Genomic DNA, 23,937 nt, shown 5'->3' on the forward strand with positions numbered 1-23,937 from the left:
GACTGAATCATTAAAATTTGATCATTGGCAAGGGGAGTTTTTTTAAAGTAGCAAAACCAGCTGGATTCTTGTGACCCTTTATCCTAACAGTAGGAAGTTAAGACATGTGGGAAATAGGAACTTTCCCCTGACAAGTAAGTTTAATTCTGTTTACTAATGCAGCATCTGCTCTTTCATTTTAAAATTGTTTTTAGCTGTTATGATTTCAGAATAAAACCTGTAATCCTCCTACTTACACATTAAGTTAAGCATTACACTCCTGAACGAGGGGTAGACTGACTCCTTGAAGCTTCCCATGCCTTTAGATTCCATGTTTCCTGGAACAATGGTGAGGTGGAGTGAAGGTGAGCAGTGCTCGCTTTGCAGCCTCCTTACGTAGAATGGCAGCAATGCCTGCCTTGCCTCTTCTAGGCCCTGGGAGAGGAACAGAAAGTACCAGCTGGCTGCTTATCTTACAGAGATCAGCCAAAAGTTCTGGTAGCTGTTGACGCTGAAAATAAATTTTGTGTTAATTTTTTGTATGGTTCCATGCGCTGTTCAGCTAAACACACTTCTGAGCAGTCAGGAGGGAATTAGGGCTAAAAGTCGTACCTAAACTGCAGAAGTTCATGAGATTTTTAGCTCAGGCTGAAGGATAATGAATTAAGGTAATGCTTGAAAATGTGTGTGGAGCTGTGTTGGCAGTAAGGTTGCAGGCAAATCTGATTGCAGACTGATTGTGAAAAATAGTTGGAAACTTTCCCCCAGTGCAGTAAAACTTTGTCTTTACTTTTCAGAGGCATCAGAAACGCCTATTGTGATACAGCCGGCGTCAGCTACAGAGACAACCCAACTCACAGCTGACTCTCACCCCAGCTACCGTACTGATGGATTTAACTAAGTTAAGGAAACACTGCAATTAGAGTGGATCAATAAATACATGGCCAACTCAACACTAGAATCATGAACATTAGAAATAGAAAATGGGGAGGGAAAAGTTCTGCCACTGTAAGAAGGCAGCTTCCAACCTGCCGAGAATATTTTGTAATCCCTTCAGCCTTTTGTCACCTTCAGTGTCGTATCTTGATGATACATGAAGTGCTGTAGCATGCAGTATTTAAAGCAGTTTAGTTATGGTTTCATTTGTTTCCTTTTCATTTTTATAGCATGTATGGAGTTTATGTTAAATGTCTGTGGTGTAATGTATTGAGGAGTTATCACATTCAGAGTATGATGGAGACATTCTGCATTTTAAGCAGTGGTACCAGCCTCAAATGGGACATTTTTAAAAAAAGAAAACAAGTTAAATCAGTCACACACAAGCCGCCATGCTTCCATACAATTGAACTATGAAGACCTCAAAGGATTCCTTGTTTTTTTATGTGAGTGCAACAAAAATCTTTAGATCTTTGGCTTTAACCCTTTTCTTCTCTCCCTGCACCTCTGTAAGCCAGTTTACGATGCAAAGAACCAAAAAATGCCAAGGCTGCAGGGCAGGAATTGTCTTTAATGCTGGCTTTCAGCCAAAACAAAACTGCCTTGCAAATCCTCCCTCTTGGTGCGGGGGGTTATTTTTATTCCGCAGACAGTATATTGGTGAAGAGCTCCTCATGCACACAGAGGTGTTCTCTGATCGCATAGACCCTAAATATAGTTGTTACAAAAGCCAAATATTAATGGAACAATTTTTAGGCATTTTGGGGTTTAAGCAGGTTTTGCTTGAAATAAAAACAAAAACATTCCCCCTGCAATATATAAATTGTAATAAAATATTGCAGCCTTTTACTAATGCTTGAGAATCTTAAAGTGAAACTAAATAGTCCATTTTCACTGCCTGTGTGAATGAAATGTGGGAAGTGGGGGGAGGCATTAATGTAGAAAACAAATGAGATTTATAAAATGGTAATAGTCTAAGATGCGTTGCATACAAATGAATGCCCCTACCTGTTTTAAACATATTAAATTGGCAGTGTCCCTTTAACTCTTTCATGAACTGTTTTGTGGACTATTTCCAAGGCTATTTAAGAACAAAACCCTTTATTTTGCATTAGTTCTGTATAATAGTTTGCACATAGACTGTGTTTACTTCAGTGTTTTTCTTTTTCCTCAGGTAATTATTGTGGAAGCTATTGAAAAGTTTCCTGTACTGTTTTGAAACCAAATAATGTTTGAAGAGTGTTTTTGAAACGATGGTTTACGTTATCATAAATGAACTTTAGGTTTGTTCAGCTGTCACAGAAATGTTTACTCTCTAGCTGGAGTGCTGATATTTTGAGGGTTTAACAGGTCTCGTTTTAGAAAATGCTGAACTGGATATAGGGTAGCAGCTAGTAGATTTACACCTGGGAATGTTTTAGCGCTTGGTTACACTCCCTTTTCTTTTTTTCTCTTAATCCTACCCCACTGCCTTTTTTCATTTGCCTCTTCTCATTCCTCTCAACCCTCTGGTGAGGCCGTGCAAAATGACCTACAGCCAGTATTCCCTTTGGAGCTCTTTATTGCTGCAAAGCAAAGGAGTTTTGTTTCTGCATAGTACAAAGCACTTTTTCCCACTGTCCCTGCCAGCCTGTACAAGAAGGAACCCACCAAATGAGCTAGGATCTTTTGCCATGGCTGGGTAAAGCACACTACGATCGGGCTACCCTAGGATGGTTTCTGCGTTCAGGACAGTCGTCCCTCGTGTGACGTCCACATACAGAAAATGTCTCTGGAAATATCTTTCAGTCTGACCTTCGTGTACTAAGGACAAAAAGAGGTCACTTCATCTCTGGTTCCAAATCCTGCCAAGTATCTGGTTGGAAAAATGTTGACTCTCCATGCTAAATCTGAGGCTGTTCAAAAAGCAGACTTCTGCTTCTTCCTAGCCACTGGCTCACACATACAATGTGTATGTGTCTGTACTGAGCCAGCGGAAGTGTGCTTTGGAGTATTTGCATCATGGTGTGGTATCAGAAAAGAATCTGTAATGCACTTGATGAGTACAACCACTGAAGTAATTTTGCTCTCTGCCGCACTTGATTATAAATCGGAAGTCCTTCACTTGCTCATGTCATGGGCAACCTGTGATTTACTGGAAGATGCTGATGCTTTAGTTTCAGTATTTAGCATTGAAGTGGGGGGAGAAAATACCTTGCAGTCAAGAGGATCAATCACAGTCTGGCCTTAGGTCCTCTTATAACCAAGGCCTTTATTTAACTTCTTGAAATGAGGAAGTATATTTTTCAGATCAAAACTAGCACTGCAATGACCGTGTGTAGAGTCTACCTGAAACCTGTTCTTATAGCTGTATTCCACATTGGAGTGCATTAGGATTTTACAAGCGAACTTGATTCCTTAGACCCTTCTGGTCAAAGTGGTCTTTTATGGTCTGTACGGGTCAGTGAATGCTTGTGAAAAGTTAACTGTTCCTTTAACAGGCCGTGTAAAAGAGCATAGCTGATAGGTGTGGGCTGGTGAAATGATGGAAAGACTATTTCGGCATGCAGTATGCTTCCAAATACTCTTCCTTCCCTATTTCTTGGTCTCCTGATGTAAGGCATTGGTTCCTTTTGAATTATGACTTATTGTGAGAACCTGCGACTCATTACATCAGGGGGTTGATCCGAAGAATTTGTTTGGAGATCCTAGACACTATTTCTTAATCACAGGAGCACTTCAGTTGCATCAGTGATGTCCTGAGGAGTTTGCAGCATGAGGATTAAATGCAGATGAGGTGTCTAGACTTGACTGCAGTCTGTTATAAGCAACTTTTACTTCATTCCTGGTGAACACTGTTGTAGGGAGAAGCCTTTCCTACCATCAAATACAAAGGAGTCATAAAATTGTGAAATTTAACTTGGCAAGCCAAATTCTATAGTTTCATCCCATTGTGACTTTTAAAAAAACCCCAAAGTACACTACACTGTTTAAAGAAATCAAACAAATAACCATTCTCTATACTTGATTATCCAGTTTAAAATTAGTTTCTTCTTTTAATTATCTGCAAAGACTCAAGTTCAAGCACTGATGGTTTCCTTTCAACGCTTATTGTAGATGACTGTGGAACCAATAATTAGCAGGTTGTACAACAAGATTTGTCGAGCTGGTGGCGATTAATATAAAGGGAACACCAAAGCTTTTGAATTTGGGACTTGGGAGGGACTGACTGACTTTTCAGATTATTTCCAAACTGTAAATATTTCTAATTAAGACTGCCTGGGTAGTCTTCCTGAATTGACATGTTAAATATTTTTCAAGTGACTATTATCTTGGAGTGTCGGCTCTTCCTTTGTTTTAACAGACTTCTCAGTTTGTATAATAAACAGTTACACAGAGCTTCTTTACGTAAAACTTTTTTTAAATGGAAAACTTGAAGGTTAGCACCACGTTTATTTTGAGTTGACATGGGGACTGTTCTGAAACATCCTGAGCTCTAAAACAACTTGCACTTTATAGCTGCAAAATGGCCAAATTAAATGCCAGTGAATACAAACAAGGTTGCAAGGTCACAGTTCCTTGGTTAAAAGTCTTACGTACTGAGGAACTGCCAGCACTTTTGAGCTTGAGTTTATGGGACTGCAGTGTCCTTGTGAACCCAGAAATGGGTTGGAGGGTCCGGGGGTCCCTAAAGTCTGGGAAACGAGGGGAATTGCCCCTGATTTGTCTGCAAAATGTTTCCTTCTAAGACACTGTCTCTAAGCCTGATCATTATTTTTTGTTCGGTGTATTGTCATAATTAAAAAAGAAAAGAAAAAAAAAAGCCCAAGTTGAATCCATACAAGACAGTTGTTTCTTTTCCAAGTCTCCCAAGGTCTTAGTTTAGGAAGTTTAGTAAACTGTCCTAACGGATGCAAGCATAAGCCTTTGGTACCTGTGTGACAGCGTATTTGAGGGAGCCTAGGGGATTGGAAGGACCACTGATGTCACTCCGAAATATTGTTCAAAATCCTGAACAGCCATAAGATTAGTAACCAAGCAGAAGGAAGGAAAGCTTGCTGCTCCATGGCTGATTGCAGCCAGGCGGCCGTATGGCAAGGTCGCTGTAGGTTTAGCTGGTGCAGGATTTCCTGTGCCCGTCCTCTCTCCTGATGTGGAATTGCCCAAACCTGGGCTGGTGCAGCGAACGATACGAGTCAAACACTTCCCTTGAAGTGGGCCAAGGGGCATTGCACCGGTTCTTTTTAATTCCAGTTGAACTTTATTGGTAACGTATATAGGAAGTTAACTACTTATCTGTATATAAAGTTGTGTAGGTAAACGTCTTCCTGGCGTCTGATGTTACGTAGGTTTCTGCTAATTCCATGCAATGATGTTTTGGAGCCATATCATCTTTTTAGTCTTACTTTTAGGTTTGTAACATTTTTAAACTGCTTTAGATATTAGTGCTCATAACGTTCTTTATAATGTGGCACTCTGAAATTTATACGTACGCAGCCTGCGGTACGAACAGAAAAACTGGCCTAGAGGGCATTGGTGTGGTATTAGAAGGAGTTATTAAGTATCGCAACAGTGCAATGATAGAGGGACTATGCTTCTTAAACCCTGTTGTGCCAGAGTTTGTATAATCTACAGCCATAATCAGGTCAAGGTTGAAAATTGTCCGTGTTCCAGTTAGTGTGGCTACGTTGCATAGAGTGGTGGGACTCGAGCGTGCTTTTATTGAGTAATTGTAGTGTACGCTGGCCATGAGCTGCCCTCTTCCCTTAACTAGTCTGTGCCCCTAGTGTACATCTGGTGCTCTTCACTGTTCTTGATGTTTCCAAACAATTTAGGAAACATGTTTGTGCCGCAGTTTTCCCTGCTCCATGCAACAGGATAAAGGCTCACTTTTTGCAAGGGATTCTTGCTAGGTAAACTGGTTAGACCGCTTAGCAGTTCCTGCATCAGGCTAACAGTTCTGGATGCTATTTTGCTTTCATTAATCCTTGAGCCAGAGTACTGAAACCCTAACCCCCCATGCAGATTTTAATAGCGTAATGTCTGTATCAACATAACATGCTTGAAATACCGCTGCTTCCTGCTGTGGTGGGAATCATCTAGTTTGTAGTGATCCATTGCTCCAAAAACCGCTTATACACCTTGAAAGAAGTACCTTTGATAGTTTGGAAAGTTTAATTTTGTTGACTATTCTGGGAAGAGAAAGTGGCAGGAAAAACTTCCCAGTGTTCAAGGCCTATGAGAATGGATTGCTTTACATGCTGCATTTGGGGATTTTTAAATGCTCCCTGAGCCTCTCCAAGAATGAAGTCCCTGATTCATTTCAAGAAGGTGCTTTCTTTACCAGGTAAAGCTATTAGGGCAGCTCTGTCTTGTCTGCACAGGCCAAACTCTGTAATTTTGCAAGTCCTTTGAAAATAAAATGCCATTGTTACCTGCATAATTATATATTTTTAAATAGGGAAATGCTGGGGATAGTTTGTTTAGAGAGACTTGACCCGAAGAATCGCCTTCTCAGCAATGAATGGCTCTTTCCCACTCCTTTTTTTCCCCACAACCAGCAATGTGAATGTGTCCGCGTAGTTTGTGGATGCTTGCTTAGCGTACTTTTTTATGTACAGCAGTGGCTTCCAAAAGACTTGATGTCCTGTTGAACTCTGATCAGCTCCCTGTCCCATAAGAGGCAGGGTGGAGCCAGTTTGAACCTCTACACTTTTTTTCTTGAAATGAAGGAGAGAAAAGCCAACCGTAGCAAGGGGGGCAAGGGCCATTCCTGGAACCATTTCTGTTTGTAGGAGCCAGTACGTAGGGACATCTTTAATGCTATCAATTTACTTATTGTTAGAGGTGTAATGGAATACTTACTCCTTTCCTCCCCCCGTACTGGTTTTGACTACGTTGTACCCTGTGCAGTGGGGGCTTGGTGTAGTTCATAAAACGAGGTCCAAAACCTTATGTTTGGGGTTGCAATAGTGTGCGCGTGCATGCATGCGTGCGTGCATGCACACATATGTATATATTTATACAACAGGTATGCACCTAGTACTAGCTGCTGGGTTGATTTTGGTGGTCAAACATGAAATTCAGTCCCTGCACTACTTCTCTGAGCTCTCAACCAGACAAGCCAAAGGAGTTGGTTGTGTGTGCCCAGAACTGCAACTTTTGCCTTTCAGCTGCAGGACAAGAGAACTAGGTCTGTCGGTGAGTGACAGAGGAAGAAAACAATGGAGGGAAGCCTGTTGTATAAATAGATAGGTGATAAGTTTGAGTAGGAGAGCCACGCCACTTGCAGGGCAAGAAAAAAAGAAATCCCCTCCATTCATGGGTTTCCCCAAGTCTTCCCTCCTTGCTAGAAGGATTGGATCTTGACTAACGAGGTGCCTTTGCACTGTCTGGGCCAGTTACCCATTTTGGATTCCTTACAGCCTGAATCCCGACGGGTGGCAGGGGACCAGTGACTTACGAAGGCACAAGGATTGTGGCCCCCAAATTACTTCTCGTCAGGTTGGCTACAGAAGGCCAGCTGGCCCTGCCGGGGCCTTGCGTTCCAGAAGCTGTTGCCTACCAAACACTAAGCCCGTGTGCAGAGCACACGCGTGGTCCTTCTCTTTGCTAATGGCAATCAGCACAAACGTGGAGACCTATAGGGATCAAGGAGAGGCTCTTTCTTATTATTATTTTAATGTTTGAGACTTATTTGTGTCTGTCGCTGTAGGTGAACCTTGAAATTTGCCAAGCTCCAAACACTTGAAGCTTCCTTGTTTGGTAGATGTGTGCCACTCAAGCTGGTTGCTGTCGTTGCATTCATTCCACCACAGCCCCCTTCCTCTCCCACTTTTTGGGTCGGCGGTGGGGTATTTGGTTTGTGCTATCACAGCCATCCAAGGTGGTTTGTATTTGTTTTGCATGTGAGCAAGGCCCTGAGATGAGGAGTTCACTATGGGTGTTGTGATGGGGGCCTCTGATGAAGCCTGTGGGAGCTGAAGTTGGAATGAGAATGCATTTCGCATTTGCACTGTTTCAATTCTGGTTGGGCAGGGGGAAAGCCCTTGTTTTCAAACAAAGTTAGCTGTTGTAAAAACAATCAAAGTATAAATGCATCTGAAGAGCAATTTATATATAGACATATATATATTTTGTTATGTTATGAAAGGACCATACTTTGAATTGTATGTAAGTAGATGTGGCTGTCTGAACTTTGTGGATTGTAACACTCGATACTACTGAGCTCCTGTACATACATGTGGTTAAAGCAGAAGGAATTATTTTATGTTTTAGCATGGTAATTTGTGTACTGTATGTCTGAATATAAACTAAAATAAAGATTGCTAAATTATCTGAAACCACTGTTGTAAAATAAATGTTTTCAATGCAGATGTATCTGTTTGAGCCTGCTTTTCCTTTAAAACAGCTGTATTTGGACATTCACTTCTTGCCTTGACATTTGAGAATAAAATAAATATCCAGGGCCTGAAAACAGTTTGACATTCACAGACTCTTCCCAACAGGTTACACCGAGGTACCTACTTATTGCAATTGCTGCTTTTTCTTTTATACTCAGGTGCACATGCTGGTTCACAAGTGAAAGGAGCCACCTGTTAGTGTAATAGTCTCTGAACACTTGCTCACGCCATGAAGATCTCCTCCCCATGCTTGGCTGACCTTACTGAAAAGGGACTGGGGAAGCAGGTAAGCTTCAACTCTTTGAGCAGAGGTGAAGGGGGAATTTGGCACTCAGACTCACTAATGGTTACAGAGGCTTTAGCTTTCATGAAAACACAAGAACACTTATTTTGAAGTGTTTCTGTTTTTTGGGGATTTTGGTGCGTGGGCTCAGAGATAAGGTTGTAGCAGTGTTAGTCTAAAAGTACAAGCAGTCAGTGTGGTAGAGGTGATATCTTTTATTAGACCAACTAGACGGTTGCAAACAAAATGTTTCTTTATTTGCAAGCTTTCAGGCACGCACCCCCTTCCTCAGGCATAGGAGAGTGCAAAGATTGTAAAAATTTCTCCTAGGTAGAAATGAAAATTCATATTGTACAGGAGAAAAGCTGGAGCAATCTGTTTACCTCTAAGGTGTCTGATAGCAAGCAGGATGCCGAATTATGTTTTTCTCTTGTACAATATGAATTTTCATTTCTACCTGGGAAGAATTTTACAATCTTTGCACTCTCCTGTGCCTGAGGAAGGGCATGTGTACCCAAAAGCTTGCAAACAAAATTTTTGGTTTTTTGCAACTGTCTACTTGGTCTAATAAAATATATTGCCTCTACTACACTGACTGCCTGGGCTCAGATAGGCATTATAATCAGAAGGGAACATTTATGGGAGACGACCTTGGTAATCCCAGGAAGGCCACATGCCCTCTTCCTATCTTGGGCGCTTTGGCTCCTGTTGCCATTGCGTTGGCATCTTAGTCTTTGCATGCTGCAGGAACGTGTACATTGCAACAAAATCAGAATAGCTGTTATCTTCTTTCTGCCATTGGAGATGGAGGCATTGAAGCCCCTGTGACTTTTCAAGGTCATAGGGAGTCTGGCCTAACAGGGCCTGAAGGTAGATCTCCTAGCTTGTGGCCTAGTGTCTGTAACTGCTGGACTGTCCTCCTTGCTGCACATGCTCCTGTTATTGAAATCATTAACAAATCTAGCGCAAGATTTATCCTGCCCTTCAAGGCCTCTGCTCCTTTGGGGAAGAAGCCATTAAGTAACCTTTCCCCTAACTCAATCAAGCGGCTGAGCTTTCTCTTTACTTGCAACGGCCCCCGGTTCCTCAAACAATTGTGGGTTTATATTGCAGCATCATCAAAGGTCACAGACAGTGCAAGACCTTGTTAACCTAGATGCTGTGTAAATGCACCCCTCCCCTCCTTCAGCATGCTCCCTGGCTGCCTGAAGGGTGTGGGTGCCAGCTGTGGAGGATCCAATTAAAAATGCTAGTGTCCCTCAGCACTTAAACACGCAGGCTGTGCTGGATGACACACCCAGGGAGGGCTGTGAGCTTGGGCTGAGTGATCCTCCTTTCCCTCCAGAGAGTCACAGGATCTGTAACAGTAACATGAGAGAGAGAGAGAGGGCCTCTGCTATCAAATATCTGGAGTCTTACCAAGGGGCTGAACCAGGCCCCTGGAGACCACAAGCCAACAGCTGCATCCAGCATGTGACTCGTGACATCCTGCTTCCCTCCACCATCTCCTGGTGCTTTCCCTCGGCCTTGCAGTCGGTGACCGAGGAAGAACCAGCCAGCAGTGCTCCCTTGTTCTGTTGCTCAAGTGCTGCCGGGTCGGGGTGGGGTGGGGTGGGGTGGACCGGCTTCCTTATGCCTCTCCCAATGGAATACAAGTCCTACCCGAGAGACCACCACACCATGGACAGCCTGGAGAGGCAGCTCATCTGTCCCATTTGCTTGGAGGTGTTCACTAAGCCGGTGGTGATCCTACCCTGCCAGCACAACCTGTGCCGGAAGTGTGCCAACGACATCTTTCAGGTGAGTGGCAGTATCTCTCCTGTTGTCCTGGTAAGAAATGTTTAAAGCTTTTCATGATCAGACCAATGGATCCCGAGGACTCTGCCCTTCCTGGTTTGGGAGGGAGCTCCGGCTGGCTTGGAGTACGTCTCTGTGGATTGAGCAGGACAAGGGACTGCCCTAGAAGGTGCTCTGGCCTCTGCTTACCCCCCATGTTCAAGAGTCTGAAAAGGGGATTAATTGCCCCAAATGCCTGTCCTGCTAGTGCAAATGTTGGGGCAACAATGGCTCCCACTGTCCAGTGGGATCTCCTAGCCATTAATGGATCTATCTCCTCAGCTGCTGTAAGGGACAGGAGGATCCTCCTCTTTTCTTCCCTGTCTCTCCCATTTCCCTCCAGTCAAAAACAGGTTACCTTTGCTCCCACCATCAATGCCCAGGCAGTGCAAGCTGGAAGTTGGGACTCGGTGGGCACAGCTACTGCATCTCGTTATCTTCTTGATAAAGGGTTGCTACACTTTTAGAGGCACAGAGACATGAAGCGCTGTGTATTTGGGAAGGGGACTTGGCAAGGGAGGTAACAAAGGGACCATCTCACCACAAGTGGGACGACTACCTCTGCAGCTGGAGGTGCAAGGACTCCCACTTCCTGGTGCTGTGGCACCGTTTGTGCTGAAGGAGCTGCTAAAACGTGGTGGCTAAAGGCATATCCCTAACTAAGAAATGCCTTTTGAAGCAAGGCCTGGGACTCGGTGCACAAGTGGAGGAGGTGTAGCTAGATATTAAGGGCAGTGGTGATATGAGCATTATAAGAGAGGATTCATAGGTGTTGATGGCACAGTGGAAATCTGGGCTTATAGAATAACCTGTGGCCCTTTGCATTGAAGCCTGGACGTCTGGGACGTGGGGGCCTGGAGACGTGATGTGCCCAAGGCTGTGCTGGGAGTAGGTTTCAGAGCCGAGGTTGGAATTTAGGTGCTCTCCATCCTTTGGGTGGCCTTTGAGGTTGATCCCACCGATGTGAAGGGGGAGATTCTTGGTTTGACTGGGGTGAACTGGGGAGAGTGAAGCACAATGCACTGGGATTTCAAGAGGGGGCTTTCAGGTGCAGCTGTGCCAGGGCTGTCTCCTTGAGTCTTCTGCAGACGGCTGTGCATAGTGGAGAGCTGATGCATGTTCTTATTCCAGCCACTCTCCTGTCCTGGGGGACCTCCATCACCTGCCCTTGAGCTATAAATTGCCTTGCCTTTAGGCTTAGCTCCTGTCCTGGGAACTCATGTTTAGAGCTCCCTTTAAAAGCCTGCCCTTGTCCCTGCTACCTTCCTGCAAGGCTAGGTTCCTGCTTTTCAGAGCACCTTTTAGGTCACTTAAGGCCCAAGCCAGCCTGTGGCCAGTTAAGCCCCCTTCCCCTGCAGAGCGCTGATGGAGATCTCTCGCCTTTCAGTCTCGTGGGACAACCCTGGGGTCCGCAGGCAGGTTTCGCTGCCCGTCCTGTCGCCATGAGGTGGTCCTGGACCGACACGGTGTCTACGGCCTGCAGAGGAACCTGCTCGTTGAGAATATCATTGACATTTACAAACAGGAGTCGGCCAGATGCCCCAACAGGTTGGTTCCCCCAGGATGGAAAGGATCCCTTGCTATGGTGCTAGCTGCAGTCAGCAAGGATGTGTATCCGTGAAGGCAGTATTTAGCTGCCAGTGGTCTCTGTGTGCTTTGCAGAGCTCCAGTCGGGCACGATCTCTAGACGGCTGCTTGCTTGTCTGCATTTGTAGCTCTGTTCTTTAGCAAGGTGTCTGATTTCTCCATACTTGAGCCCGCAGACCCCGACAGGTGCTGCTCTGGCCCCATGTTGATGCAGGTAGGGCTCCAGAATGAATGTGCTCAGGTTATAAGTCCCATCAGGCTAGCTCTCCCCTTGGAAGCTGACAGAGCTGGGCTCTTTCCTTGTCAGGCATCATCACTTGGTGCCCACAGGAGTCTCCAGAGCCCCCAGCCCTCTGTGGGCTTGCACGTGGGAGGCTGGAAGTCACTGAGCGATGTTCAAAAGGAGAAGCAGATCTAGGCCCCTTTCTCTTAGCTGTGCTGTCTCTCCCCTGCCAAAGCGCACAAAGAGAAGGGGAAGCCTATTCTTGGGCCTTGAGGCAATGGATCTCGCACAGAGTCTGCGGATGGCCTGTACTGCTTGAACAAGAAAGGGTCATTTACACACATGCTCTGTTGCTGCGGCTGCACAGACCTGTGGTTCGAGAAGGTCCTTGCCCCGAAAAGCTTACAGCACAAGCAGGCCGGTGAGGGGCTGGGAGCAGGGATTCAGGGACCAGCCCTGGCTCACATGGTAGTCAGTGCAATGGTGAGAGCAAAGCCCAAGTCTCTGGGCTTCCTGCCTGCTGGACTTTGCTGCCTCCACTGCTGTTGTGGAGTAAGAGCGTGCACGGGCAGCCTCTTGGGAGGTGCATCTAGCAGGTGTTGCTTACACCCAGCCTAGCCTGATCTTCTCTAAAGACCCCCCAAGAGAATCTTAACATCTCTCCCTCCTCCCCCTGTCCAGCTCCAGGCCCCTGCTAAAAACGGAGCAGCCACGGTGCGAGGAGCATGAGGAGGAGCGGATCAACATCTACTGTGTGACGTGCCGGGTTCCCACCTGCTCCCTCTGCAAGGTCTTTGGGGAGCACAAGGACTGCGAGGTTGCACCCCTGTCCGACATCTACATGCAGCAGAAGGTTGGTTCCTCCCTGGGATGAGCCGTGGGGGCACCCAGCTTGGTGCGGGGGAGTAAGGATTGCATTCCTATAGAGCCGCCCACTAGCCCCTGCTGAGGCTCTTGGCACTGCTGGCAGGCTGGCATGAGCACGCCAGTGCAGCAACAACTCTTCCAGCTCCTCTCTCCAGGATCAGGTGCAGAGCTTGGCATTGCCATTTAGCCTGCTCTGTGGGGCTGCCCAGGACCTGGGACAGGAGCAAGCAGAGACTGGAATGGGCATGTGATGCCATGTCAGTACCTTTCTCCAAAGGTGCTCACTGCCCATTAGGTTTCCTAGCATCCCTGTCAGGCTGGGGGGTCTTCCCTTAGACAGCAGAGCTGAGGTCAGGAGAGGTTATGGTTAAGGTCAAGGCTAAGTCGAGGTCAAGCAAGAGGTCCGCAGCTGGGATTAGAGTCAGGGTCTCCTGCAGCCTGCCCCTGGGTAGAAATTCAGAGCCTGACCCTACACATGGGAGGGGGATCTATGAACAGACCATGTGGCAGCGAGATGGGCAAGGCTGGGGATTGTTTGGCTGGTGGTTGTAGGGGCTGGATGAGGAGGATGTCCATGCCAGCGGTGAGGATGTAGAAGCGTCCCCCCTGCAGAAGTGCTCAGGCCACTACACAGACAGTGATGGCACTGTCCCCTTTTGCCCATGAATGTGGGAGTTCAACTCCTGCAGCAGATGCCAGTGCTGGGGAGCGGGGCTCAGAAAAGTCCCAGTTGGTAGCGGAGACGTGAGTGAGGAAGTCACTGCAGCAGGCTCTGGGGAGCAGGGCCCATCTCTACCCCCTTGGGATCAAAACGGGATGCTCTTGATGCTTAACTCTCACCACCCTCGCCCACAGACCGAGCTGACGGATGGGATCGGAGCCCTTGTTGCCGCCAACGATGGGATCCAAGCCTTCATCGGTCGCTTGCAAGGCACCTGCAAGAACATAGAGGTGAAGGTCCTTCCTGTACTGCTGGGTTTGGTCTAAGCCTGGCCCATACAATAGCTGGGAGCCCAGAGAGGAGCAGCGGCTCAGTTCCAGAGTGACCAGAGACTCCTGCTATTTATTCTCAATCCCCCACCCCCACTTTCTCAGTATGGAAAACAAAATGAGACGTCATTTGGGGCAGCTTGAGGCAACTTGGAACAGTCAAGCTCACTGGACTGGGCTGCAGCTCTGTTCTGAGGCAGCTGTATGTTCACCTACACCCCCCTGATGCCTCCTGGGAGTTGCAGTTTGCCTCCATCATGGTCTTGGTCTTTGCCATGGAGCACCTGGGTCTCTCTTGGCCACAGCTCCAGCGTGGTGTGGGAGTCACTGGAGTGTGGTGCATGGAGACAAGCTGCAGGCAGGACGCGGCTGATACTTGGGAGCACTTTGTTCAGTGATGTGCACAGCGTTCCAGCATCGCTCCAGTCTGGGTAACAGGGTGGGAATTTCCTGTGCCATGGAAATGCCTTTTCCCTTGGGCTCTGCCTGGAATCCTAGAGAAGTTGGGGAGAAGGGACCTCCAGAGGCCATCCAGTCCAGCTCCCTGCCTGAGGCACAAACATCCCGTGTAAATCCATTGTCTAGCTTCTTAGTAAAACCGCATGGTCATCCCTGATGCGACACAAGACTTCACCCCCCGAGTCTGGCACAGGTAAAGCAGGGAGACCTACATCCTGCTGCTCTAAAGGTGGTTAATATATGCTCAAGGGATCCCAGGTAGAGGTCGTGCCTCTCGCTGTAGAGGAAGGCAACCCTCCACCCCAGTCTATCAATAGGACCATAGGGTAAAATTCCTTCCTGACCCCAAATATAGCATCAGTCTGACCCTGAGCAGAGGGCCAGGAGCCTCTAGGTTTAAGTCCCAGTGTGAGTCAAAATCCCCAGCCTGGGCTGCAGCCAACATCCAATGCCTCTGAGGAGGCTTAAAAACACCCTGACACACATAGCAGCAGGAGTCCCTCCTGACCCTGTGTGGCAACCAGCAAAGCTCAGAAGCCTGGGAAATTCCCATAGAAGAACACAGGCTTTGCTACACCTAAATTATCCCTGACCAATGCTTGTCCAGTCTCTTGAACATCTCCAGTGGTGGAGAGTTCACACCTTCCCTAGGCTGTCCAGGGATCTTTGCTCTAAATATTAAATCCTGCATCCTCCAAAATGCAGCTCCAAAATGTGTTGAAATTCTCCTTTGAGCACAAGATGCTCAGATGATATTATCAGTAGAGTCCACCTGAGCTCCAGGATCCAGCAAGCTGAACTTGTGTTCATCCATGCTGACGGGGTGGGCACTGATGGTCTTTGGCTCTTTTGGGCAGGACAACTGCAAAGCCCAGAAGCAGGCTCTGTGCGAGAAGTTCGACCGCATGTATGCCATCCTGGAGGAGCGCAGGAAGATCATGCTGCAGCGCATCACCTATGAGCAGGAAGAAAAGACCCAGCACGTGAAGTCACTTGCCAGGCTGTATGGGGACCGTGTCGAGTCTGCCTCCAAGCTGGTGGACACCGCGCTGCAGTCCATGGAAGAGCCACAGATGGCTGTCTTTGTGCAGGTACCCTCTCCCCCTTGTTTCTCCTCTTCCCAGGCTGAACTGATGGGCTTTGCTTCCCAGGGCCAGGAGATGAACAAGACCAGGCCTGCCTTGATATACAACAGCTGTGCTGGTCCTCTTGGTGTTTGAGGCAGTCTTGCAGCTTGGTGCCCTGGGCATGGATTGGGGTCGATGGCTCTTGTCCATCTTGGCTTCCTTTCCAGCCAAACCTCCATGGCTCTGGGCCACCCACTGAGTGGGAACCCTTCAAGTCAGAAGACCACCTCTATGGTTCCACTGTCAGGAGAGCAGCAACTAGGATCTTGGCCAGGGAATAGTCTGGTGTGGGATGAGAGCTGGAGTCGACCTGAGGTCTACTCTACTTTTGGTTATGGTTGGGGTGCATAGCAAAGCCAAGCCGTGAAGGGTTAAACATGGATGAGGCAGGATTATCTCCTTGATGGGGAGCAGGGTGGGAAAGCAGATGGGTTTCTCACATGCATGCAGATGTGCCCATGCATGCACCTTTTCCCTGTTCTTGTTCGCTGCCTGTGGTCTCATCTCTCTCCTCTTCTCCCTGCCCAGAATGCCCGTGTCCTCATCCAGAAGTAAGTACCACCCCCCTGCTCTTCACCTCTCCATCCCTGGTGCTCTGGGGCAAGGGGGCAGTGCTCTAGGTGGTCCCTTCTCTCTGCAGGATTTCAGAGGTGACCCAGAGCTGTCAGCTGGAGGAGATGGAGTCCGGCTACGACAACATGGAGCACTACGCAGTGGACTTCAATGCAGAGGAGCGGGTGCTCTACCATTTGGACTTCATCAGAGGCAAGGAGAAGCATGTGGGGTGGTCAGGGGCAGGGACGGGCGTGGGATTGAGTCTGTGCACATGGTTACAGTGCGCCATTCTCCGCACTGGACCAAGGGAACATCCTTCCTTCTCTTCCTCACTCTGAGTTCACTTGGGCCCCCATTTCCACTATCACTGGTATTAGTGCAGCAAGGAGGTGCTCCTTGCTGGGAGCAAAGGGCCAGCCTCCAGCCCCTGATAGAAGAGCAGTAACCCTGCTGCCTCACCGTGGACATTGGCCCCTATTACATCCACCTGATTCTCCTCTGGGAGCTGCACTCTTCAAGCCCTCACTGCACATCCCACACATGATGGGGCTCCTGGGAGGTGCAGGCTTGTGTGTGCTGGGCACAGGACCATGAAGGAAGCAGACTGAGGGCAAAGGGGGAGATGGGTGGTGAATCGCAAGAGGAAGGGGGATAGCACAGAGCCGACCCCTTCAGTGGGCTTTGTGCTTGTTTGTTGAGAGGTGCCTTTTCCTCGTAAGTCTCTGGCATTTCATCTAACCCCCGCTGAAGTTAATATTGATTCCCACTGGTTTTCAGTGGGCTTTGGGTCAGACTGGAAGGGATTGGGAATCCAGCTCAGCTCCTCTGATAGCAGTGCTCTCACAGTCCCAGGATCTGGAAAGGGCCAGCTTTGTATTCCCAGTTACTCTCCTGACCTGAGAGAATGAGGCTTCCCTTGGCCTGAGACCCCCATAAGCGGATGGTTCTGGCAGGGGCTGGTGTCTATGAGATGGGAGTGCTTGTACACATCCAAGCCAGGCTCTGCCTGCAGCCCTGGGTCCCATCCTCATTGCAAGGGAAATGTTCTTAACCTTTCAGTGGAAGAGGAGCCTGGAGAAGAGGGAGAGGAAGATGCTGAAGGGACAGCAGCAGAGTCTGCGAGGGCCGAAGGGACAGCGTCACAGGGCGAGGGCCAAGATAATGTCATCCCGAATGGCAAGGAAGAGGAGGAGGAAGGGAAAGCCTCGACGATGAAGGAGGCTGAGTGTGATGCTGCGGGGGAAGCTGATGGCATGGCCGCCCCTTTGGGTTTAGCTCAGTTTGGATCAGTTGCCCAGGCTGGCAAGGAGGCAGCAGAGGGAGACCCTGGGCCTGGCCAGCAGGTAATGGCTTCTTAGGACTCTCTTGCCTCTAGTGTGCCTGCAGACACTGGCCGTGGTGGCAGTCCTCTCAAACCCAGGCATGCATGTGTACAAGCAACAAGGGGAACACCCAGATCCATGGGGCACCTCAGTATACACCCGGGCCCTACCACCCTGCCTAGGTAGACTTCATGCTCTCCCTACACTGCCCCCATCAAATGCTGTGCCCTACTGGTCTCTTGAGACTTGTGTGCAACCCCTTGCTTGAGAGCTGCTGCGCTCGGCTGTCATGGAGGTGCTGCTACAGGCCAGCCGTGGCTCTGGGCAAGCTGCAGGGTCCCCTACCCCAATCTGGCAGCAGAAGGCACTGAGCCTTCATGAAGAAGCAGCTTTGCACTGTGGCTTCTGGGCTGGCAAAGATGGAAAGACCTTTTCAGGTCCTTGGCCCGTCTCCCAGTCAGTGGGTGTGCTTCCTGAAATTCATCACCTGCAGGTGGCTTGGTGGGAGTGTTTCTGTGATGGCCTTTGGCATGGCTCAGTTCTCCCTGATCTTTGCTTCCAGAAAGATGCGGCTGCCCTGGATGGAGAGCTGAATGCTGCTGTCCCAGATGCGCCAGGATTCCTGGGCCATCTTGCTCCCCCCAGCCATGCAAAGGGATCTGCCCTCGAAACTCCGTCCCTGGGGAACGCTGAGACGGAGGAAGCTGCTGGCTGCAGCCGTGCTGAGGCAATCACTTCAGACAGCTCAGCAGGGAGCAAGAGCGATGATCTAGGCAAGAGCTGTGTTGCTGGAGCTGCCCCAGGAGAAAGGCCTGGAGCAGAGAAGGAAACAGCATCTGCTCCCTGCCAGGTCAGTTGGGGCTGGAGGGCGTTATGGTCTGTCGCTCGGATGTTGCGGCTTTCATTCGTGGGCATGTATGTGCTCTCTCCGTGTGTGTCAGCTGCTGGGAGCCTGTGCCATGGGCTAACCCAGGGGGCAGCCCAACCTCTGCTTTGCAGTGGGATGAAGGCTCATACAGCTCCCCTGAGATGTGTCCCACCCCTCTCCATGCCTTACCTTCTGCAAGGAGCATGCGGGGAGCAATGGGGCGATGAGGTGCAGGCGCACACAGCTCTAGGAGGAAGGAGCAGGTAACTTGGATGCAGCCTGTCTAGGAATCACAGCCGCTTCTTGCTTCCTTCTCGCAGAAGCGGGTGCGGACGGGTCAGTAGATGGCTGGCCTGTGCAGTGTGTGTGCGCTGAATACCCCCTGGGGAGAGTGAGGGCTGGAGGGGAGCCCAGCTTTGGTACCATAGGCACAGGAGGACTGCTAGGTGCAGGCTTGACTCTGGGGGTAACCTTAGGGCTTTGTGATGTGAATGGTCAGTGGGCTTGAGCTAAGGGGCTGGCCCTAGGGGCTGTAGAGATGTACCCATGGAAAGACAAGGAATGCAGGGGCAGTGCTTTTCCAGCAGGCAAACCTAGCTACCAGGTAAGCCCCGTCCCGCAGCACCAGTGCTGGGATAACCCCAGGGCCTAGTGCATGACTTGCTGTCGTGTCCTTCTGAGCCAGAGACGAGTGTTACCGTGAAGCCACAGCAGTCTTTGCGTGGGGGCAAGGATGTGAGCATTCCCCCCATCTCTGGCTACGTCCTATCTGAGGCTTCCTTATTTTTACCCATCTGCAAGCAGGGTGCCAGAAATGCTCCTCTTGCCCTTCCTCCCGCATGGGGACCAGACCTTTTGAAGCTTGAATCTTTTCAAAGAGGGCCCATCTCAGGATGAGAGAACAGCCCCTGGCTTCCTCCTCCAGCCCCTTTCCACTGGGTATTCAGCCCAAATATTTACACTTAACTCTTCGCCTGCATCCCCAGAGGACTTGAGGTGTGCCCATGGGAAGGGTTAACGTCTCTGGCAGGCTCTTTGCTGGCACAGACAGCGTAACATCAGCCTTGTTTGAACAAACTGTTCTTCCTTCTGCGGCGGGACCTGCTGCTTTTATGCATCTCCTACATTGTTGTGTCTTTCTAACGGGGAGAAAATGTACTTAAAGAAAATCACCCAAATCATCGGAGCGCATTATCACTGCCAAGCCGGCTTTGTCCTGCACTGCTTCAGCGATGGTCCAACTTCAAGTTGGAACTCCAGCTCTGGAGCTGGCTACATGGACATGATTTTTTTTAGCTGCCTGGTCTCTCTGCTTTTCTTTTTAGGGGATTGTTGTGTTATAATAATCCTCCCCCCCTCCTGGCAGCACCTTTTATCTTCAGGCTTTTGCAGAGCCGGGGGCCTGTATCTGCTCCTGAAGTGAATGAACAAGGTGCAGTGGTGACAGACTTTCAACCCATTTGCCTGTGCAATTGCATGAGTAAGTTGCCTATCTAAGTAGCAGGTCCTTGCCCAGGCAATTTGCAGAGGCGAGACGTTCAGGCTTATGGCCACTGTGATTGCACTGGCAAACTGAGCTCCAAACCTATCTGAAAATGTGCTCCGCTGTGGACTCTTCTGGCTGTACAGCAAAATGGAGTGTGACTGTGGCATGGGTAGGGATGCCCATACTGGCACAAGTGGCCATGGCAGTGAGGATAAGCCTGGGTTGGCAGCTGGGGAGCAAACCCTCTCTGGCTGAAGCTCATGCATGGTCTTTTCTGCTTTTGTTGCCTGTGCTGGCTAGAATAAAGCTAGTGTGAAGCTTCCCATGCTGCAATCGCAGCAGCATCATGTTTGTAAGCCATGCAGCTTGAACCCGGGGGTTGCCACGTGTATGCAAAGGATTGAGGACTGCCTTTCCCTTCCCGTCGTGCTAAGCCTTGCAGTGCCTCTCGCTGTGTCATCCATCCCCATTCCATCCCCTTCATGGCCATCTCACCCTGGCATTTTGTGTCTGCCTGTCTGTGCGTGTGTCGTTCTCTGCCAGGCTGTCGCCATCAGCCTTCTGGTGCTGGCCTGGGCCATTTTCCTGAGACACCTTTGGAGCATGTGGCCTCTCCATGGATGAGAGTGTGCAGCATAAACCCAGGTACTGCCTGCCAGCCCACAGCTGGTTCTGGGGCTTGGCCTCCGTCACGCTCTGGTAGAGAGCCGGACAGCAGCTAGGCAGGGCCTTCAGGCTCAGAGGCAGGGGGGACGCAAGGGAGAATGGGTTGTTTGTTCATCCTCCTCTGCCGCAGGCTGCTCTGAATACCTGATTCTTTCCAGGACCCGACAGGTATCGAACAGAAGAGCGAAGAACCCAGTGAACCACCCCTTCAGAGCAGGCCTGCTCTCTCCCTATGGCTTTACGATTAAAGGGAGGTGGGTGCAGGCCACCTTCCTCTCCCTGAGTGACCCACTCCTCTTTGCCTCTGGCACCTACCCCTCCAGTATGACTTGGATCCACTCGGCTCGGGCTGGGAAACCAGACACCGGATCACTTGGTGAAACACGGAGGCCCTCAGTCATATACATCAGCCTGATATGCAGAGGCGATGAACCCTTACAAGCCCCATTGGAAGCTGATGGTACTTGGTACCTCTGAAAACCAGGCCGCCTTATTTGACTTGGTGTTGAAATCCTCTGGGCTGCTGTGTCCAGGAGATCAGACTGGATCCTCCTAACAGCCCCTTCTGGCCTTAAAAAGAAAATGATCTCTGACACCTGTGTTTTTTACCCAGAACAGCTGGGATCGTGTGCAGAAATTCAGATTCTCAGCAGATGTGTAATAAAAGGCCAAATACAACCCTTCCATCTCTATAGAGCGTGCCCGGATCTGACGCACACCATTTGTCCTCTGCATTTTCAGAGCCCTGGAGCACGTGGCGTTGGATGCTCCACCGTCCAGCTGCGCTTGTTCTTACACTGTTTTTCAGTGGAAAATGCTCCCTAGCCCTAAGCTCGCTGCCTTTCATCCAGACAATAGAGAAACCAGGTCTGGCCTCTCATGGAATTACATTGTTCTTTTTCCAGGCTCACCCTCCAAGCTTCAGAGCCAGCCCAGCTATAGTTTCTTGGGCCCCCCCCCCCAATTCTAATCTGGAAAGAGATGGTTCCAGCAGCCAGCTGGATATTTTGGGTTTGTTCAGGAGAAGAATATGCGGCGAAGCAGGGGAGCAAGCGTGCTGCTTTGGACTGCCTAAACTCAGGGTTGACCAAATTAGGACTAGCAAAGGCCGAAAGAATAGCCCCCAGGCTGCATATAATTTACATAGGCATTTACAGGCATTTAAAAAAAAACAACCCACGCCATCTGCATGCTTACAGGCCTTCTGCGTGTACCTGCGTCGCCGTGCAGGTGAACAGATACTGCTGCAGCAATCTTGGCCCCGGAGAGATGGAGGCAGGGACTCTGCCTCAGGGCGCTGTTGCTTGCACTTGCTCCTGGGCTGGTCATTCAGCTTCCCGGGGTTTAGAGAAGGGAGAAGCGGGGAAGGGAAGGGCCCCGGCGGTATTCCCACAGGTTCAAAACAGGCTTTGGGGCCAGGTGCGCTGGCTTGAGGGGACACGCCTCGAACACTTATAAGCAGTTTTGTTCCAAATGCATCACTTGCAATGCTGCGAAGGCATCCTAGCCGCGGGCACCCAGGGCAGGTGCTCTCCCCCTCTCCACGCAGCTTTGTCCATGTCTGTGCCTGCTCTCAGCCATAGACAGAACCCCCCAGGCTCGACTGGCACGCGATCAACCCCCAGCCCAGCACAGGGGCAATTGTCCATGGGTCCGAGGGGCAGGCAGGACCCCGGACACTTTCACAACCAGGCCCATGGATGGTGTTTATCGGGGGGGACCAGAGGGGCTGGCAGGGCTTGCTCTGCTGCAGCTCTGGGCACCTTCACAACCAGGCCCTCGGAGCTAAGGCCTGCGCCCCATGATGGTGTTTATCGGGTAGGCTGGCAGGGGTTGCCCCGCTGCAGCTCCGGGCACCTTCACAGCCAGGCTGTGCCCTGGATGGTGTTTGCCAGGGCTTGCCCCGCTACAGCTCCGGGCACCTTCACAGCCAGGCTGTGCCCTGGATGGTGTTTATCGGGGTTGGCAGGGGTTGCCCCACTGCAGCTCCGGTGCCTTCACAGCCAGGCTGTGCCCTGGATGGTGTTTGGCAGGGCTTGCCCCGCTACAGCTCCGGGCACCTTCACAGCCAGGCTGTGCCCCTGGATGCTGTTTATCAGGGGGCTGGCAGGGCTTGCCCCACTGCAGCTCCGGTGCCTTCACAGCCAGGCTGTGCCCCTGGATGCTGTTTATCAGGGGGCTGGCAGGGTTTACCCCGCCACATCTCCAGGTGCCTTCAAACCTAGGCTGTGCCCTGGACGGTGTTTATCAGGGGGCTGGCAGGGCTTGCCCCGCCACGTCTCCGGGCTCCTTCACAACCAGGCTGTGCCCCCGTACGGTGGTTATCAATCAGGCTGGCAGGGCTTGCCCCGTGGCAGCTCCGGGCTCCTTCACAACCAGGCTGTGCCCCCGTACGGTGGTGATCAGGCAGGCTCCCCTCCATCCCTGCAGTCCCTGCGGCGCCCAGGCTGCATCGGAGCCCCCGCCGTGCCCGCGCCCGCCGCAACCTGTGCCCAGCCCGCGGCGGGCAGGTGGGCAGGCGGGGCGGACGCCCCCTCGCCCAGGCCGTGCCCGGAGCGGGGCCGGGGCCCGGGAGACGAAGCGGGCTTAGCAAAAGGGGGTTTATTGCGAGCGGGGGGAGCGGGGCCGGGGCCGGGGCAGCGCCGGGGTCACTTGCCGATGCTGTGCAGCAGCAGCTTGTTGCTGAGCGCCTTCTGCGCCAGGCGCTCCTCGCGGGACATCTCCAGGAACTCGCGCAGCAGGTGGAAGGTGAGGTCCAGCGAGTTGGGGCGGCCGTCGCGCCGCCGGCCCGGGGCGGGGGAGCGCGGGCGCCGCCGGGGCTCGGCGCTGCAGGCGGCTCCGGCCGCGGGCTGCGGGCGCGGGTCCCGGCCGGGCTCGGGCTGCAGCGGGCAGCCGGCGCGGGGCGGCGGCAGCAGCAGCAGCAGCAGCGCCAGCATCGCCGCGCACAGCAGCGCCGGCCTCATGGTGCCTGCGGGGGAAAGCAGCGGGGTCAGGGCCGGCCCGGCCCGTCCCGTCCCGTCCCGTCCCGCCCCGGGGGTGCGCACGCCCGGCCCCGGCCCCGGCGCTCACCTGGCCGCGGTCCGCAGGGGTCCGCCGCTGGTCCCGGCGCAGCACCGGGCAATATACGCCCGCAGGCTGCCGGCACCGGGCTATATACCCCGCAGGCTCCCTCCCCGCCACGTGATGGGCGGTGTGGCGCGGCTCGCAGGCAGGCAGGCAGGGAGCTGCGGGGTTCCGGAGCTGGCCAGGGTGCTGAAGCGCGCACGGCTCCGGGGCGAGCCCCCTCCCGCGTGCGAGAGCCCTCACCCTCGCCCTCACCCTCGCCCTCTGTCCAGGGAGCAGCAGCGCCCGCGTCCGTCCGCCAACAGCCT

At 50.9% G+C, this 23,937-nt stretch overlaps 2 protein-coding genes across 9 annotated transcripts in view; both read left to right on the forward strand.

Annotated features, from left to right (window-relative positions):
* The window catches only part of DNAJC5 (DnaJ heat shock protein family (Hsp40) member C5), a 41,337-nt gene extending 33,069 nt beyond the window's left edge, over positions 1–8,268 (forward strand). For all 7 annotated transcript variants that reach the window (XM_019495231.2, XM_014609681.3, XM_059713178.1 and 4 more), the window contains one exon: positions 777–8,268. In XM_019495231.2, coding sequence (XP_019350776.1) covers positions 777–880 — 104 coding nt within the window. In that variant the 3' untranslated portion in view covers positions 881–8,268. The remainder of the gene's footprint in view (positions 1–776) is intronic.
* A 193-nt stretch (positions 8,269–8,461) lies between these two features.
* Positions 8,462–21,250, forward strand: LOC102568034 (tripartite motif-containing protein 54). 2 transcript variants are annotated; one of them, XM_059713181.1, is made up of 12 exons: positions 8,462–8,583; positions 9,926–10,380; positions 11,804–11,964; positions 12,908–13,079; positions 13,949–14,044; positions 15,400–15,633; positions 16,198–16,220; positions 16,310–16,434; positions 17,284–17,567; positions 18,109–18,396; positions 20,444–20,545; positions 20,725–20,803. In XM_059713181.1, exons 2-11 carry the CDS (start codon positions 9,952–9,954, stop codon positions 20,522–20,524), a joined length of 1,893 nt encoding a protein of 630 aa, XP_059569164.1. In that variant the 5' UTR covers positions 8,462–8,583; positions 9,926–9,951; the 3' UTR covers positions 20,525–20,545; positions 20,725–20,803. The 2 variants fall into 2 exon arrangements, with proteins under 2 accessions (XP_059569164.1, XP_059569163.1); XM_059713180.1 differs by lacking the exon at positions 20,444–20,545 and having other exon boundaries at positions 20,725–21,250.
* The last annotated feature ends 2,687 nt before the right edge of the window (positions 21,251–23,937 follow it).

The sequence above is a fragment of the Alligator mississippiensis genome, chromosome 9 (assembly GCF_030867095.1).
Source record: "Alligator mississippiensis isolate rAllMis1 chromosome 9, rAllMis1, whole genome shotgun sequence".
Taxonomy (NCBI): domain Eukaryota; kingdom Metazoa; phylum Chordata; order Crocodylia; family Alligatoridae; genus Alligator; species Alligator mississippiensis.